Here is an 18,298-nt window from a genome sequence, read left to right as displayed (position 1 = left end):
TATAGCCCCCATGAGTTTATATTTCTTGCAAGCATTGCTAATTCTCATCTTCATGACGTTTGACCACAGGTAGGTTACAGCTCTAAAGAAGGTTCCCCACAGACAGCGTACTCTAACTCAAGATGTCTAGGAAACTGGAGAACTGAAAGCAAAATCATGCAAGTGATTCAGAGAAACATGGGAAGTTTTTAAAGCTTTTACTCTCCTCAGCCATCCAAGGAACTGTTTTTGTTCCCATATGCCTAGGAACCTCCTCTAATGTAAGGAGTAGGGGCAGTTGTACAGCCTGACTGTCCTCAACTGTTCAAAACTGAATCAAGATGAAGATTTGTCTAAAAGACAAGTCTCTTGGGTTCTTAGGGTAGCTTGTCTGTTGATTTCTATCCTGCTCTGCCTGCCTTCCAAAATTATTAAAGCCTGAAGTAATTCCTACTCATACATATCTCTTGACTCCTAATCAGATCATTTTAATTGGGCAGACTCCATTTCATGTATAGTGTTCTTGCTTTATTTTCATAATCATCATCAAGCATTCATTTAACCTCTCTGAGCCTCAATTTCCTCATCTGTAAAATGAGGATACCTATTTCAAAGGGGTGTTGTAGATTAAAAGAGGTCTTTTTTTGTAAAGAGCTTTGTGAACTCTGCCAGGTCCTATATCACACTGGAAAAGTTTTGGTTATTGGCCCAGTGACAGATTAGATTTCTGGGAATGAAGCCTACCTCCATTTGGATCAGCAGGTGGGCAGAATGCTGACATTTTTGGCCAGGGCAACTTTTAAATACTCTCTACGGCATACTTCAGTATACACTTATGAAAGGAGTACCCACACAGGGTCCTTGAACAGCATATTGTCACAGTCCCTCAGGCTTGAAACCCACTTTTCATCTTCCATTCCTCATTTCTCAACCCCATATCCAATCTGTTGCCAAAGCCTAGAGATTTCACCTTTGTGATATCTCTTGAATATACCTTCTTCTCTCCTCTGATACTGCTACCACCCTGGTGGCAAGCCCTCATCACCTCATGCCTGGTGAGTCTTTGCCTTAATTTTCTCTCCACTCCAATCCATCCTTCCTTCACAGCCACTAAAGTGAAACTCCTAAAGTGTAGGTCCAGTCAAGTCATCCGAGATCTCTACTCAAACACAAAATCTTCTATATGACATCCAAAATCCTGTAAAATCAAACCATCCCTCCCCCCTTCCCCATCCTTTCAGTCTTCTTACACCTTGTATTCTTCAATCCTCCATGTTCCTGGATTTTTCTGATTGTCCTCCATGACCAGAATGCTTCTCTTCCTCATCTTTCACCTACTGATTTCCCTGGCTTATCATTCCAACTAAAATCTCTTCTTCTATAGGAAGCCATTCTCAACCCTTTTTAATTTTATTGTCTTCCTTTTAATTATTTCCTATTTGTTTGGATTGTTTGTATATATTTACTTGTAATCTCTCCCATTATAGATTGTGTGTTCTTAGAGGGCAGGGATTGTCTTTTGCCTCTTTCTGTATCACAAGACATACAGTAGCTGGCACACAGCAGTTACTTAATAAATGTTTACCAACTGACTAGTTTGAGACAACCAAATGCCTCCAGTAAATTATAAGATTAAAATTTACTTGTATGGGGCTGGGGCAAAAAGAAAAGCTAGTTTAAAGCCAGTGACCAAAAAGGAAATAATTCAGTATGTAAAATACAACTTTATCCATTTATGTATTACAAAATAATTTTATAGAAGTGTCAGGAAAGGAGTACACTACATTTGGAATTGGAGAATATTGTTAATCCCAGCTCTGCTCCTGACTCTAACCTCGGGCAAGGCACAAGACATCTTGAGACTTTGATTTCCTCATCTGTAATATGAGGGCCAACATGACCTCTGAAGTCTCTTCCAACTCTACACCTATGATCCTATCAAAGTAGACTACTACCGATCACACATTCTGGGTAAGACACTATGTTAAGCAGAGAAACAAGGAAGTTTAAGGGAGAGTTCATAGGCCGAAAGAAGTGAAATTAGCATGTCCAGACACAGTCATGTACCAGGAGAAGAGGAGGGAAGATACTCAGCTGGCAGTTCTGTGAGAAATGTCTATGTTCTACTCATTCAAGACTGCACACTTCACATCTACAAATTAAATCAAAAACATTTTTCTTCTATTTTCTCTAGTTTCTTCCTAAAACAACAAGTTAGCAATAGTTCCTTCAGCTTCTTTTGACTTAGCCCAAAGCATTTCCTATATCTACCTTCCTGGGATTCATTTCCAGATTTTATCATCCATTTATTCTGGTGACAAAAACCATTATTCAGGAATTCTTTCCACGACATTCTTTTAACATGTTAATTACTGGGAGAAACTTACATTACGTGACCCTCTCTGCCTATCTCATAAGATCCAAGAATTAAGAATGGGGAAAAAGAAAATCTCACAACTGAAATTTCTTCAAGCCCTCCCTTTTAAATTTAGCTTCTCCAAACCTTCTAGTCTCTCAGTCAAGAAGAAAGCAAGGTAAATGTTTTATAAAAGTATAATCAACTTAAGCAATAGTCACAATCCCTTCCCCCCACCAAAAGGGCAAGGAATCACAAAAGGTAAATACCATACCTTTTTGGTGAAATGCCAGGAGGCACAGGGCAACATCAACACCATACTGAAATGTCACCGTAGAAACCAGCTCAGTATTACTGATTACGAGAGCTCAGTCAAAGTCTCTGTCCTGTACAGAGCCACTACTGGCAAATGTGGAACAACTCTAACCAATTCCCTAGGCCAGTGATGGGCAAACTACGGCCTGCGGGCCAGATGAGGGCCGCCTGAAATGTTCTATCCCGCAACCAGACATTATTCCTAATCTGACGAATACAATAAGTAGGATACAATATGATGAAACTTCGAAAGATTTGCCTTAAGACTGACAGATGAGCATTTCCTTTCCTTTGGTCTCTTTAAAAAGTTTGCCCATCAATGTCCTAGGCTCTGCCATCCCCACTTCTCAAAATGTCCACTTTATTGTCTTCTAAAATAACCATCTTAATGATGGACCCTATTTGCTGATATTGTGCTTTTCAACTCAATGCTGAAGTACAGCAGGCAGAGAACAAGGAAGATCACTCCTTCGCCTATCACTCATTCCCTTCCAGTAATATATTACAATAATTATGATGATGATGAGGATGTCTAACCTCCCGGGAGGTAAATTCTCAGGGAATCCCTCTTCCCCAATGAGCTTCCCTTTTAATTGGATCTTTGGTGCCTCTACTAGGGACCCAGGCAGAGCATCTGCTCCAAATTCACCAGGGGCTCCAGAGAGAACAATAATATAACACCCCTCCCCCAACCCCCCCCAACCCTACTTTGCCTTGAAAATGGCTCCTGCCTAGCCCCTCACCCCCCAGGGATGCTGAGGGTTTTATTTATTTTGTGCTTGCCTGCCCTCTCATCCTCACCCCTCCGGCATCCCCTGCTCCCTGGCTAAAGCCTCTTTCCATCTTGCCCTGCAGGGAAAGTACACAACAGGCCCACTAAATCAAGGCAGTTCTAATGATCTCTCTCACTTGACCCTTCTTGCGTGATGGTGTCGCATGGAGACAGACATACAATAAACTTCACTCCATCTTTAGCTCCTTGCTGACAGGTTTTGATTCATGGGATGGCGGGACCCATCTGAGGGAAATTACCTCGATCAAAACGCAGCTCTCTCTACATTCATCAGGCCCACTGCTCCCCCAGGCCATGCTCAAGTGCACAAATGGGGTTGTGCATCTGTGGGCAGCACTGACCCCTCTAGCTTAGTGTCATACCCATTTACAAACCTTTCCCTTACTCATTCTGCCCTCCTACTACCCCACCCCCACCATCAAAAGCCATCTGATACTGACAAGAGATCTCTTCTTTCTATGAGTATTTGGATTGGGGGAGTGGGGGAGAAGAGAAGTAGTTGGGCTTAGGATACAAATGAACTTTATTTCCAATCAAAACCTCATTCCCCTACAACAAACACACATTGCTTTTGAGGTTACCAAGGAGGATAATTATCTAGAAGCAATATCTATACACAGGGTACCCAGCTTATTCTCTATCTATTACTGGTCTCCCTCAGCACCATTTGTGGGCTTCTAGAACAAGCCCACAGAGATTAATAACATAAATATAAACAATTCTCCCATGCAACCCGAAGACATCCTGGATACCAAAGGAAGTGGGAGTCACCTGACTTTTTCCTTGGTCTCAACACTGATTCAAGTATAAAACAAGTTTGTTTAAATAAATAGCAGAGATGACTTGGCAAGAAGCAGAAAAGTGAAATCAGAACCCATCTTTAGCAATGAGATATTCAAGGTGAATTTTTATTTCAGTTAAAGAAGACATCTTACTATTCAGCATTCACCTGAATCCTTGATCTCTGTTATGATTTTAATATACATCTAATATGAGCAGAGAATCAACTGAGAAATGCCTATATAACCTTCTCTCCAGGATTCATGTCTCAGTCTCTGGTTGCCCATGATGTCAAAAATGTGAGGAACAATCCTTTACTTTCAAAGTTACAAAATCAAAGATTCAAAAGAGATACTAAGTAGGAGTCCAACTATTCCCTGAGAAAGTCATGGAACAATTTCCTCTAGCAAATAGTGATTAGAAGAATCAAAGGGCAAAACTGAAAGTGTGATAAAAAGAAGACAAGAAACCAGGACTCCAGTAAAAATTACCAATTACCAAAAAACTACCAGCCAATCCAAAATCTATCCAACCAACCTTCTTTTTCCAGGTACCTGAAAATCTAGGCTGCCTTCCTTCTGCACTGGAAAGCTAAAACAACTGTAGTATAATGGAAAGAAAGTCAAAAGACCTGAGTTTGAGGCCTGGCTCTTCTGCTTGCTATGTAAGCCATGTGTCCATAGACAACTCACTTAAGCTGTCTAAGCTTCCTTCATCTGTAAAATTAGGGGACTGAGCTAGATTACAACTTCCCAACCCATGGGCCTCAGACTTCAGAATTAATGCCAGGGTCATCAAATAGACACACTAAGCACACAGTCGTTTTAAACTTTATTTTGCTCCTAGCAAAATTTGTAACACAAATTCAATATTACAAACAAGCCAACATACCTTCTGGAGACTATCATCCAAAATAAATATACTACTGTTTTTAAAATGTATATAGATGTTCCTATGATTAATAACCATATGAGTTCATTTAAAAGCATTACTGAATTAGCCTTTGGTCATCATATATTTTCTCAATCAATAAATACTAATAATATCATTTAAGATTGGGAGTCACAGTAAATTCAGCCCCTTTCCATCTCTCCCAAACCTAATGCAATGGCTTCCTAGCCTCCTACTTTCCAGGCTCTTCCAAACTCCAATCTATCCTTCATATACCTGCCAAAATAATATTACTAAAGCATAAATCTAATCACATCACTCTCAAAAACCTTTAGTGGCTCTCTATTGCTCATCTACCACCTCAGAAATGAGCCTCTTCTGGATCTCTCTTGCTGTTAGCATTCTTTCCATTGCAAAGTATCTTGGTTCCTTGAAAGCAAGGGCTATCTTTCATTTTGTATTTTTATCATCAGCACCTAGCAAATACTTTGTTTATAATATATGGTAAATGCTTAGTAAATGAGTGTTGGCTTGGTAAAGTACTGAAATTAGACTATATGACCTAGAATGATAGCTGCAGAAAAATTTAAAGAGCCTAAATCAATTTATATCTCTGTGGATATAATCCTAAAGTCTTCATTTTATTTATATTAAAAATAAACACTTTTTATCATGAGACATTTCCAGACAAAGTCCACTCTCCAAAATTTAAGTAAAACCATCTAATATTATGATTTGAACTGACTGTTCATGTCACTAACTGCTTTTACAAAACTATTAATGGATAGGAAGGTTGTCATTTAACTTTGATAACAGGGCACTAATACTGTTTTTAAATAGTCTTTAAAGGAGAAGGAGTAATGTCCAAACAAATGGAATATAAATATTATATATTTAAAAAGTGATTAGTTAAAAGAACCCTGACAAGAGTTGGAAGAGCCAGGTACAAGTCCCATCTCTAACACTTGCTAGTTATATGACTTTTTACAAGTCAAAATCTCACTAAGCTTCAGGTCTCTCAAATAAGATGGGGATAACATTTATACTACACTTCATAGGGTTGCAAAAAAAGCAATTTGCAAATAAGTATTATGTTACTTATCAATAATAATAAGATTCCTATTAATTACAGATGAAAAGGAGGTAAGTAGGAGATTTATGGTGATGACAACACAAATATACAATGTGAAAAATGATATCCAAATTTAGAGGAAGAATGCTATTAGACAGGATGCAATCCCCTGTGCAGAGTTATGTAGCTGCTTCTGGTCTTGCCCTAACATTTTCCAAATAGAAAGGGAACCATTTAAAAATTCCTCATTACTCAGTCCTAGGGACCAGGGGAACTCATTTTCATGGCTACAAAAGTTAAATTGAGGGCTCTGGCAATGGTTTCCATGGTGCAGAGAGTGGTCTGGCATTAGTCTCATCTGGGAAATCAGAATTAGATTCTAACTTAAGGGCCGCAGCTGGCTGCTTCTTTTTAAAAGCTAAACAATAGTTGGCTGCAACAATAGCAGCTGGGTACCATTGCTCCTCCAATTCAACTTAAGTGTAGCTGTTCCTTTTCTGGACAGAGAGGTATCAAAGATAGTATCTCTACCTGAGACCTGTGCTGGAGTCTTGATCATTCCTTCTGGCACCTCTTCCTCTTAACTCACAATTCTTTTTGAATTTCAATCTCAAGGAAAACATTTTTCCAGCCTTCCCACCTCTAACCTAATGGCAATAAGCAATATCGTTTGGGGGGCTGCCACATTTACTCTGTTAAAAGGAGGCAGTTGTGGTCCTCTCACTAGCAGCCGAATGGAAAGGACCTTATGGGATGACCTAATCCTACTAGTCCCAATTTTAAGGATGAGGAAACCCAAGCTCAGATAAGTAAAATGACTTTCTCAGGGTCATACTGGGTTCTTCTCTCTTCTTACTCCCAGAGTCAAATGCAACTTGTTAAGTGGAATAAGAGCCCAGGAAGAGCTGGGTCACTGTATGAAAAACATAGTGAATTAGAGGCAGCCCAAGAGATAAGAGAATAGATGCAAAAAGGAAAACTCAGTTTACACTCTCAATTACAGCAAAACACCTGCTACTCCCAAAACATGTACAAGAAGCCCAGGTAGTCATTACTCCTCATTTCTTCATGTAAGAAACAGACATTATAACCTATACAACCTAATCTAAAAACCTAGTCTCAGTTAAACTAGTCCGCATCTATCAGAAAAACCACTGGAGTCTTACATGTTGTATCTGTATTTTTTAAAAGACCATTTCCCGTTTTATGTTTATTGATTCTTTTTATACATTACTGTCACTTCCCAATGAACCCTCACCACTCCCATCCCACCAAGAAGCTTTTCTTGTAACAAAGTACAATAAAGCAAAACCAAATCAACACACGGGCAATGTCTGAAAATATATATCACATTCTGCACTGACAGATCATTCTTTGCTAAGAGGGGGCAAGGGGGATGTCCTTTGAAGTTATAATTGGTCACTACTCTTTTTCCAGAAGCAATGGAAAGATAAAAGTTAAAATCAATCAGAGATAGCCTACCCTAAATACACACCTTGACAGCTTCCTCTACTCTGTGTCAGGGAATGGTTATATTTACATAACTACAGATTCCAGGACACCCTGCATTTTCCAAAAGAATGTGGAGGAAAAAGGGAAAAGAGGGAGCCTTGTATTCACTTTCCTGCACATCACTGCCACATGAAGGATGATGGGATGAAAAGCAGAGCCCAAGGGCTTTTAGGTGACAGCAGATTAATGATGACATGGCCTTGACTTCGAAGAGGTAAAGGTTAAGAAACACTCTGGGGTTCCAATTTCATACTTTCAGAGTAAATGACATCAACTGATGGTTTTGCTCTCTGAAATATTCCAATGCTTAAAACACAGAGCTGTCATTCCCATCCCCCATTATCTAAAATTCATCTAAATCTTTTCCCAAGGCAGACTAGAGACCATAGGGTGGACTAGGAACCAAATACACAGAGTCAATGCATAAAAAGAGAGAAGTTCAGAACAGCAATAGGTTTTTTTCCCCCAAAATTAATTATTATATACTCTCTTCAAACCATCTCGTTCACACATAGTCATCTTTCATTTGTGAGGTCAGAACCAACTTCTTGGGAGTTAAAGGAGGTGACAGTATTAAATATCAACCAGAATCAAGGACTACCAGGAAATGGATGACTCATCATCTTCTTACAGGATCTGAAGCTCAAGAACACACCAAATGCCACCCCTACCAGCTTCCATCTCTAGTCTGTCCAAATAAACATTCCTCTCCTTCAATGCCCCAAAAGAAGCTGTCACCATCTTGCTCAGAATTGACTGAAGGGACAATGCAAAGCAGGTGGAGAAAATGAAAGCTCCACAATTGAGACACTCCACCCAGAAGCCAAATTTCTATTAAAGATATTTCCCTTCTTGAATCCAGCTAGGAAGCTGTTGTTTTTAAGGACAAATAATACAGAGACCAGAAGAACTGTCTAGAAGTCAGCAGATGAGAGCTAACTTAGGGGTATAATGCCTTACCTAAAACATACAAGAACTAAAGAAAGGATAACAAAGGGTTCAGCATAGGTTATGAGATTAAGGATGCTTAGACCCTTATTCATTAGTTCCTGAGATCAAATTGTTCTCTAAAAAGGCTTAAACAAGTTACAGATCGACACTAAATTCCTGCACAGAACAAAGAGGACTACTCTCTGGCTTACCAGTCTTTTGCACTGCTCCTCTCTAGCTCAACAGGCTATGTCCTGGGAAACTCACACAGACACCACAGATTTACCCTACAGCGGCCCTGGTGGGAGCTATGTAAGTTATACCCAGGCCTCCCATTAAAGTTTACACTTCCTACAAACAGGATCTCCCCTGCAGGGATGTGGATGAAGAGGCAGGAAAAGGGTCACAGCTGGCTATGAAGAGCACACCTGTGCTGGAGTTTAAACAGAACAGAAGAGTACTTCATGAGATTAGTTAGGTGACGAAACCAACATAGGACAGAGACCAAACAAAAATCAGGGTGTACAGAGAAGCATGGTTAACCACCTAGACTAGAATTACATACAATGAGAATTTTTCTGAAATAGAGAATGTAGGAGAGGACAAAAGAGTGGGGATTAAAAGTAGAATTTCTCACATTTTCTAGTTTAGTATACAACACTGAGCAAGGGGAGTAAGGGGGGGGGGGTGAGAAGAGGTACGACCTATAAATCTGTCACCCTTTCTACTTGGGTTTTCCATGGAGTCAGTTTCCAGTTAAGTCTGTTCTTCTTTTGCCTGATACCTAAGCATAAAGTGCAACACGCTTAACGCAAGGGGTATTTGATAAGTTTTCCCTGAACATAAGTATACATTCTAGCCAATGTCATGAAGGAAACAAAAGAGAAAGGAAAGGAAGGAAAAAAATAATTCTATAAACACTTCTAAAGCCCAGGCATCATTCATCTCTAAGACAACCCCTGTACTGGCCCCTAATAGTTCAACTTCACTGCCCTTCGGATTCAATAAAGCATGTTAACTCCAACCTAGTGTCCCTTACAAAAACATCCTCATTGCTATTTTTTGTTCTCCAATTTGGGAAAAGGAAAATGAAATTCAGTTAGCCACCAGGAAAGGAACATAGTGCTTAGAGGTAAAGGGAAATTTAATGAGAAGGCATTAACAACTTCTAGATCCTAACGATGAGACCCCCAAAGAGAAAGATTTTGCTTGAAAACAGGAGGTGTTTATCATCAGGCCAAAAACTGACTTCACAAGAAGTCCTCCAAGTACAATTTCATAGAGTTTTTGATACCTCCCTACCTTTTAAAAATGGGAATACTGGTTTTTAAAGTAATCAACAAAAGCCATTTTGGCATAAAACAAGTTTTTTTTGTTGTTGTTATTTAAATACTGTTATTTAAAATATTAAACATTACTTGAGCATTAGACTAGCTATATATATATATATATATATATATACATTTATTTATTTATTTCTTTTAAAGAAAGATAAAAAATGTTAACACAGGCCCAGGCCACCCACATATATCCTAGCAATCTTCCCAGATCCAATCTTTTCAATAGGCAGGTTTAAAAAACTCCTTCCAAGTATCCAGACTGCCACCAATTTCTTCTGACGCCACTTAGGTAAGTATCCCAACTCAGGAACTTGCCTAGCAATATGGTTGAAGGTGTTTAAAAGCAAAATAGACTCAACAGACTCCAGCCACCCGACTCCCTTCTCAGGCTGTGTTTACTCAGGGGCAGGGACCACAGGGGGACCACAGAGAGGAGTAAAACTTGTTTTTTATCAAAGTCATCAGCTCTGACACACTCCAAGAAGGAATGCAGAGCTGTATGTGTATGGGGGAGGGGGAACTTTCCTCCCTACCAATTTTCTGATCTCCATTTCTTCAACTTAGAGGAAAAAATAAACTTAAGGACAAGGCCACAGGATCTTAATGATCACTTCCAACTGTTTAGGAAAGTCTTAGCAATTATTATCATGGCACTAAGGGGAAACAAGGAGCATGATTTCTCATCAGAATCTTGCCAAGTATCCAGTTTGTGGTCAGCGGATAGACAGAGCTCCAATTATGTGGTAAGAAAGAAAAAAATTTTTTCACCTTCTTTCTCCAATTCTTCTCTCTTTTGTTAGCCTTTTACATTGCTCTACTACATTATATGTTCCTAGGCTCTGTTTTAATTCCCCCCCCCCCATAAGGGATTAGAACAAAGTTTATAAAATCCTCAGTGCCCTAGGTGGGTGAGCAAAGAAAAAACCTGACTCCCATTTCTCTCTCCCAAAATTAGAATACATTTTCAAGAGCCCTAAGCAGGAGAGAAAAATTCCATTCTGCCCTTTGCTCTTCCAAATTCCTACAGCCAAGTGGTTCAACAGCAGTTGAATGGCACACATAATGACATCATTGATTGGAACCATAATAGAAAAGAGTGAGTGGAGCGGGTGGGGTGGGTAAAGGGGGAGAGGAGGGAGAGGAGGGAGGAAGGGAGGGAGGTGAAGATGTATTTGTGTTACAGACAAAAGACAAGTTCTGTTCCTCAGCAGGGACAAATGAAGAACCAGATGACGGGATAAACTGAGGTCAGAGTTTCTTCTATTGTTTCCTCTTTAAGGGGCTTCATCACTCCTTAAAGATTTGTTCAGAAAGAGATAAACAGATCACCAAGTCTTCTCCTCACCTGCCCCCATCCCATCAATTCTTATCATTTATTTTTAGAATATCAAGCATTAGGAAGAAACTAGGGAGGATTCAAGTATTGATTGATTTTCTTTTTCTAAAAGACTAGACAAATCAAAGGTTAGGTCTTAGCTTTGTCCTAAAACAAAACTATTCCTCAAGTAATCTTCCCTGACCCCAATTTATACACCTCTAGAAATCCTTTGCCCTCCAAACTTCCTTAAGTTTCAAAAGTTTTTAAAGGAGAAAACAAAAGTATGGGGGGAGAGGGGGCGGCATTGATTATATATGTGTGGAGGGGGGAAGAATTTAATATGACTATTTGCCTTTCATAGAATCTTAAGAACTCTAGTTTTTTTTGTTGCCCATCATAAAGCTATCTAATGCAAAAAAACAGGGAGGAATATTTAACCAGGGCCCTACTGTCTGGTAACATTTTTAAGTTAAGAGAACCACAGGCCTAAAGAATAAACTCCCAACTTACCTCTGCCTTCGTAGATCCTTTTGCATGAAATCAAGGAAGCTATATCTACATATAATTACCATATTATATCATAGTAATATATTTGCATATTTATATTTAGGCTTTAACCTCTCTACCTTATTTACTTAAAAAATTAGGTAACTCTTATAAAATTCCTCAAATAAAATTAAGGTAGTCTTACAAGGTCTTTATTAATAACACCCTAAGCACTGGCCCTAGCATAGGAGGCTTACTTGAAGAACAGCTACAAATAGCCTTGATCAAGATCCATTACAGTGTGATACCATGGGAAGAATGCCACTTACTACCTGTGGGACTTTGGATATATCATTTAACCTCTCTGCAAGTCAATTTTTTCAACTGTACATAAAATGAGGGTATTAAGACTAGATAACTTGTTACTTCCTTTACAACGAATGTTTCAATACAAGGTCCCAAGAAGAATCTTTGATTCAGGCCTGAAGATTGGTGACCACTAATATTTTAAATTCAACAAACACTTATTGAATATCTTCTCTATGCAAAGCAGTGCAAATTTTAGATTAATTGCCCTTTTTTTCTATGCCCCAATGACCCACATCTAACAAAGCTCAGTCTGAAAAAAGAAATGACCAGCCCTTTAAGGCTGAATGGAGACCAATACACCAAGAGGCCACAATGGACATGTATGCTTGGTTACACTGGTGCCCTCTTGTGCTCAGAAATTACCCTACCAGAAAACCAGCTGCTTCTTTAGTTCCTTAAAAACTTAGTGACAATCTCTTTCCAATAAGCAGAACAGGACCCAACATCTTTGCTGGTCTATGAAGTATCTGACACAAACTAGCAGTGACCTGACACTCAAATGTAAAAAGTTGCCTTAGAGGTTCAGGTAAACACCCACCACAGCCTCCAATCTCTACTCCTCATCCGTCAAAGAACCTTTGGGCTTGCTGCTAACAATGGCATCATTCAAAAAATGGAGAACCAGATTCTACAGTGGAAATAGCACCGCGTATTTGAGAATCAGATGACTTAGTAATTACTCTTTACTTTGTTTGGCCCAATCTCTCATCTATAAAATAGAAATATTAAGGGGGCAGCTGGGTAGCTCAGTGGATTGAGAGCCAGGCCTAGAGACGGGAGGTCCTAGGTTCAAATCCGGCCTCAGACACTTCCCAGCTGTGTGACCCTGGGCAAGTCACTTGACCCCCATTGCCTACCCTTACCACTCTTCCACCTATAAGTCAATACACAGAAGTTAAGGGTTTAAAAATTTAAAAAAAAAAAGAAAGAAATATTAATCATGCCTAAGGGAGAGAACATAACACTAGTCAAAGAAACTAGATCCAATTCTTATTTTCATCATTTACTACGTCTGCAACTTAAGGCAAGTCCTCACCTGTAAAACTGGTGGGATGAAGAATGGAAGATTTCCAAATTCCCTTTCAACTCTGAGCCTAGTTTATCAATCAACAAGTATATAAAGTGACTATTATGTACCAGACTTTGTGCTAAGTGTTGGGGATACAATGACAAAAGATAAACAAAAAAGACTTCCAACAATAGCAATACCAAAAACAATCCCAAACCTACTAGCCCCTGCTTTTAAGGAGCTCACAGTTTAACAGGGAGACACAATGCAAAGAACTATGTATGAAAAGAGGACATATGCCTGCACAAACACACACAGGATATGTTGGTCTCAAATGGAAGGAATAGCATTAAGAGGAATCAAGAAAAGCTTCTTGTAGATGATGGAATTCTAGTTGACACTTAAAGAAAGTCAGGAGGCAGAGATAAGGAGGGAGTTGGGGGAAGAGCTGTGAAAATACTCCCTGAGGTTGGTCAACTGAGTGTCTTGCTGGAGAAAGAGCAAGAAAACCAGTATCACTGAATTGCAGAAGACTAGAAAGGAAGAGGTCTGGTTATAAAGGTCTTTGGACACCAAGAAATGATTTTATATTTAATATCGGAAGTGATAAGGAGGAGCTGATTGTATTTTTTTTTTGGCCAGGATCTCATGAAGTATCCAGTAATTATAAATGTAAACTGCTATTATTATTTCAATTAGGGAGATAGTATGCATATTTATCTATATTCAAGTACCAGGATAGTAGGGCTCTCTGAACCCAAGAAAAATACTTTTGATTTCAGAGGATCCTATCCAAAAACTCACTTATAAGGCTCAAAGTGTGGAATGCCTGGTCACAGATTATCAAGGAAGGGAAATCTGCAAATTACTAAGGATAAGATACTCTTATAATTGCTAGTTTTTAAGATGTACTTAGTTAGATTCCCCAGTATTCTTAAAGAAATAAGGGTGAGGGGGCAGCTGGGTAGCTCAGTGGATTGAGAGTCAGGCCTAGAGACAGGAGATCCTAGGTTCAAATCTGGCCTCAGACACTTCCCAGCTGTGTGACCCTGGGCAAGTCACTTGACCCCCATTGCCTACCCCTTACCACTCTTCTGCTTAGGAACCTATATGCAGTATTGACTCCAAGATGGAAGGTAACGGTTATATTTAAAAAAATAAAATAAAATAAGGATCGTGATCATGGCCACCCCTAGGGAGAACAATAAAAAACAGACCTCCCTCCCCCAAGCTGTGAGAACTTGGATTTTCAATGGCTGAGCTGGAGTTCTCATAAGCAGCTCAAGAATCAGGTTTCACCTTTCAAGGTATGCCAATGTTTGTAAGAATATACCAACACAATCATTTCAATTTAGCTGTCTCAGTAACTCTAAGCCCAGATTTAGTTTTCACCCAAGGTAAATTCCTATGACCACCAGCCACATCCTATATTCTTATTCCCTCTATCCATCTTTCATTCTTCAGAAATAACAGCCTCCAATGTGCCAAACTAGGCATTAAAATGGCAGGGTAGGGATATTTAAGGGATATTTTTCTCAAGGGATATTTCCTGAGCATGAAAACTAACACAGGAAAAAAACAATCACTAGTTGAACACAAGTAAGAACTAATTGATATTAGTTGACATATTAGCACGTTAAGGTTGCCAAGGGGGAGGGGGGGCCAGGATCAACAGGGGGGAATCACATAAGAAGACCAATTCTGGAATCTTTATCTTCAGCCCTTGACTTTTAATTAGTATATGGTTAATATGAGAAAGGTAGCCAATTCCATTCACAAATAACTCTATGAGTTGGAAGGGAAAATTTACAACCCCCTCAAGTAAAAGTACCTATAAGGGGCAGCTGCGTAGCTCAGTGGACTGAGAGCCAGGCCTAGAGACGGGAGGTCCTACGTTCAAATCTGGCCTCAGACACTTCCCAGCTGTGTGACCCTGGGCAAGTCACTTGACCCCCATTGCCCACCCTTACCACTCTTCTGCCTTGAAGCCAATACACAGTATTGACTCCAAGAAGGAAGGTAAGGGTTTAAAAAAAAAAAAAAGTACCTATAAATGCCAGAGCCATTCTTTGCCCTGTCACTTTCTATTATCCTAAACCAATGGGGTTGTATTTACAGTGACCTGAGCTTTTAAACATGGACTGATAGGTCTTTCTTTAGGAGCCAATGAGGGGATGAGGAAAAGACAATTAGGAAGGAGAAAAGATATGTTTTATTTCTCCATATTTATATAATTCATGTCATATATAGTATATTCGAGGAAACAACTAAAAGCAGGTCAGCCATATAAGAATTAGCCCAGAACAATAAAAGTAAACTGGTTTCTTCAAATATGCCATTTGTTCATGTCCAACTAGAAAGACACTGGGAAATGGACTGCATTCCAACAATTAAAGGTTTACTCACAAATGTTAGTGTCAATAGTTCTCCCTTAGCCTAAGTAACAGTCTAGCAGTGATGGGCAAACTTTTTAAGGAGGAAAAAAAGGAAAGGAAATGCTCATCTGTCAGTCTGTTTCTAAAGCAACTCTTTCGAAGTTTCATTGTACTGTATCCTACTCATGGTATTTTTCAGGCCCCTCCCCAAATCTGGCCCGAGGGCCGTAGTTTGCCCATCACTGGTCTAGCAGAATCCACGGTGAAGTATGCATTGGCCAGGGAACTAAGACCTCAAGTGAGACTAAGTAAGCCCAATGACAGACTATACAATAAACAGAGGCATGGAATAAGTTCTACTAGAATTCAACATCAGGACATATTAGGGAGGATCAGAAAGATCTCATGCTGCCCATCTTTAATTAAATCTAGCTAGACCTATAGCAGAATGATGTCTGTACAAATGTTGAAGAGCAAAGCATGATCCAATTCTATAAATGGTCATACCTAAACCCAGATCCCAATAGACAAAAATCTGGGATTTGGGATATAAGTATTAATTAATGAATAATTAACTGATTGTTTCCAAGTACTCATCTGCTTATTAGATAATACACAAAAATTTTAATCAAGTCACTAACCTTAACCTCCTTAACACACCACATAAATACTGGGAAAAATGTAATCTGATAATACAATGTAGGGCTAGTAATGCTCAACTGCAGTACCAAGTACCAGCTTACTATGAATTTATTAAGTTCCTACTGTGCTAGGTAGATCAAATCCTCATTAAAAAAACTTGGATGGTTAGAATATGAGGCAGGAACTTTGGTAGCTTTGTAGTCACTTTTAAAAGCCTCATGCTCTGACTATGAATTGCAGTAAGAGAAATAACAACTTTGTGAGCTTTGGACTTTCTGCAATATCACAAAAAATAATATTCCTACACATGGTAGTTATTAAGTATTTATTGAGCACCTATTTATCTATCTAGCTTCTGGTCCCCCAACTTCCCAACCAACCTGACGCTTGATGACAGAATGGAAAGTAAAAGAGATCCCAAGGTCTCATAGCCATTGTACCCTTTTAACCATGACTGTCCAGCAAAATATTAAAGCAATCAGAAACACCCTGTCCTCCTGGTTTGTAATTTTCCCAGCCTCAGATAAACTATTAAATTTATAGGTCTAACACTCTTCATGCCACTCAAGACACATCCAATACTTGATATTCTTTTCCATTCTACAAACACTAAGTTTATTGATCTACAATGTCCCAGGAATACTAAAAGTAGCCCCTTTATGACAGACACCATAGATTTAGCTTAGGAAATATGTACCCAACTATGCTTATTATAAGTGACACCTAAGTGCTGGTGTATAATCTGTGCCAATGCAGGTATTTTTCTGCAAGCAAAGCCACATCCACTTCTAGTTACAATCTTTCTACTGGTCAAACTACTAACAGCACATCTGATACCAAGGTAAAGACAGGAACCAAAGATAGTGTTTTAACTATTCTGAAGTGTTGTACCATATGAACCTCTTCCCCATCTACCACCTCAAACCCAGCAAGTATTTATCTGTCTTCCTCCTAGAGAAAGATTAATCAGAGATTAAAAGACCACCTGCAGGGGCAGCTGGGTAGCTCAGTGGATTGAGAGCCAGGCCTAGAGACAGAGGTCCTAGGTTCAAATATAGCCTCAGACACTTCCCAGCTGTGTGATCCTGGGCAAGTCACTTGACTCCCATTGCCTACCCTTATATTGACTCCAAGATGGAAGGTAAGGGTGTAAGGAAAAAACCCTTAAAAACAAACAAATAAATAAATAAATGAAAGGCCACCTGTTAAAAATCTCCTTACATTCTTACCCAAGTTTCCAGTACTAGCTATGTCCTGGGAAATTCTACACATTATATTCCAATAATCAAATTGCTTAATTTATGAAGAAAAAAATTATTTTTGGACAACACAATTATTCTAAAGCAATCATTTCTTGCTCAAAAAATTAAGCAATGTTAGAAATAGCAAAAGAATTGAGAATATAGAACAACTATCTTGCTTCTGTTCCAACAAACCTCCAATTCTAGTTTTTAAGTACCTTCTACCTAAAAGCAAGGCTATGTCTCTTCTGTAATTTTCGTGGAGCCCGGAACAATACAATTACTTCATCCTATTTAATAATTTAAAAGAAAAAGAGGACAGCAACCTAAAGGAGAAAGTCTAAGAAAACAGCCTGTTCTGTCAAATGACAAAACTAAGTGGGAGTTATAAAAACTAAAACCTGATAAAATCATGACAATGCAACCAAGACAGTGGGAGAAGGAATTCAAAAGTATTCACCGGGGGCAGCTTGGTGGCACAATGGATAAAGAGCCAGGCCTGGAGTGAAAAGGACCTAGGTTTAAATCTGACCTCAGGCATTTCCTAGCTGTGTGACCCTGGACAAGTCACTTAACCCCATTTGCCTAGCCCTTGCCCTTCTGTCTTAAATTGTTACTAAGATAGGAAGAGTTTAAAAAAAAAAAAAAAAAGGGCATTTACCAGAAGCAAAGAGTAACTCTTTTTTGTTAAAGGACACCAATTCTTATCCATCCAGTTACCAGGCTACTCTAAAAGTATAGAAATAGTTCTTAGGGCAAAAACACCTTACCTTCTTGGAGACTGAGGAGACATTCAAACCAAATCTTTGAGCCCTTTCCTTTAATTTATCCATGTTTACCTACAAAAATACAGGACACAGATGAATAGTTTTCAAAATTCAAAAAAGAAA

General features: G+C 39.1%; 1 protein-coding gene across 1 annotated transcript in view; it reads right to left on the bottom strand.

Annotated features, from left to right (window-relative positions):
• Positions 1 to 18,298, bottom strand: part of LOC123248596 (SAP domain containing ribonucleoprotein) — a 36,987-nt gene that overhangs the window by 4,118 nt on the left and 14,571 nt on the right. The window contains exon 9 of the mRNA XM_044677426.1: positions 18,179 to 18,247. Coding sequence (XP_044533361.1) covers positions 18,179 to 18,247 — 69 coding nt within the window. The remainder of the gene's footprint in view (positions 1 to 18,178; positions 18,248 to 18,298) is intronic.

Source organism: Gracilinanus agilis, chromosome 5 (genome assembly GCF_016433145.1).
Source record: "Gracilinanus agilis isolate LMUSP501 chromosome 5, AgileGrace, whole genome shotgun sequence".
NCBI lineage: Eukaryota > Metazoa > Chordata > Mammalia > Didelphimorphia > Didelphidae > Gracilinanus > Gracilinanus agilis.
The sequence above is the reverse complement of the archived record's forward strand: the minus strand, read 5'-3'. Positions and strand labels throughout refer to the sequence as shown.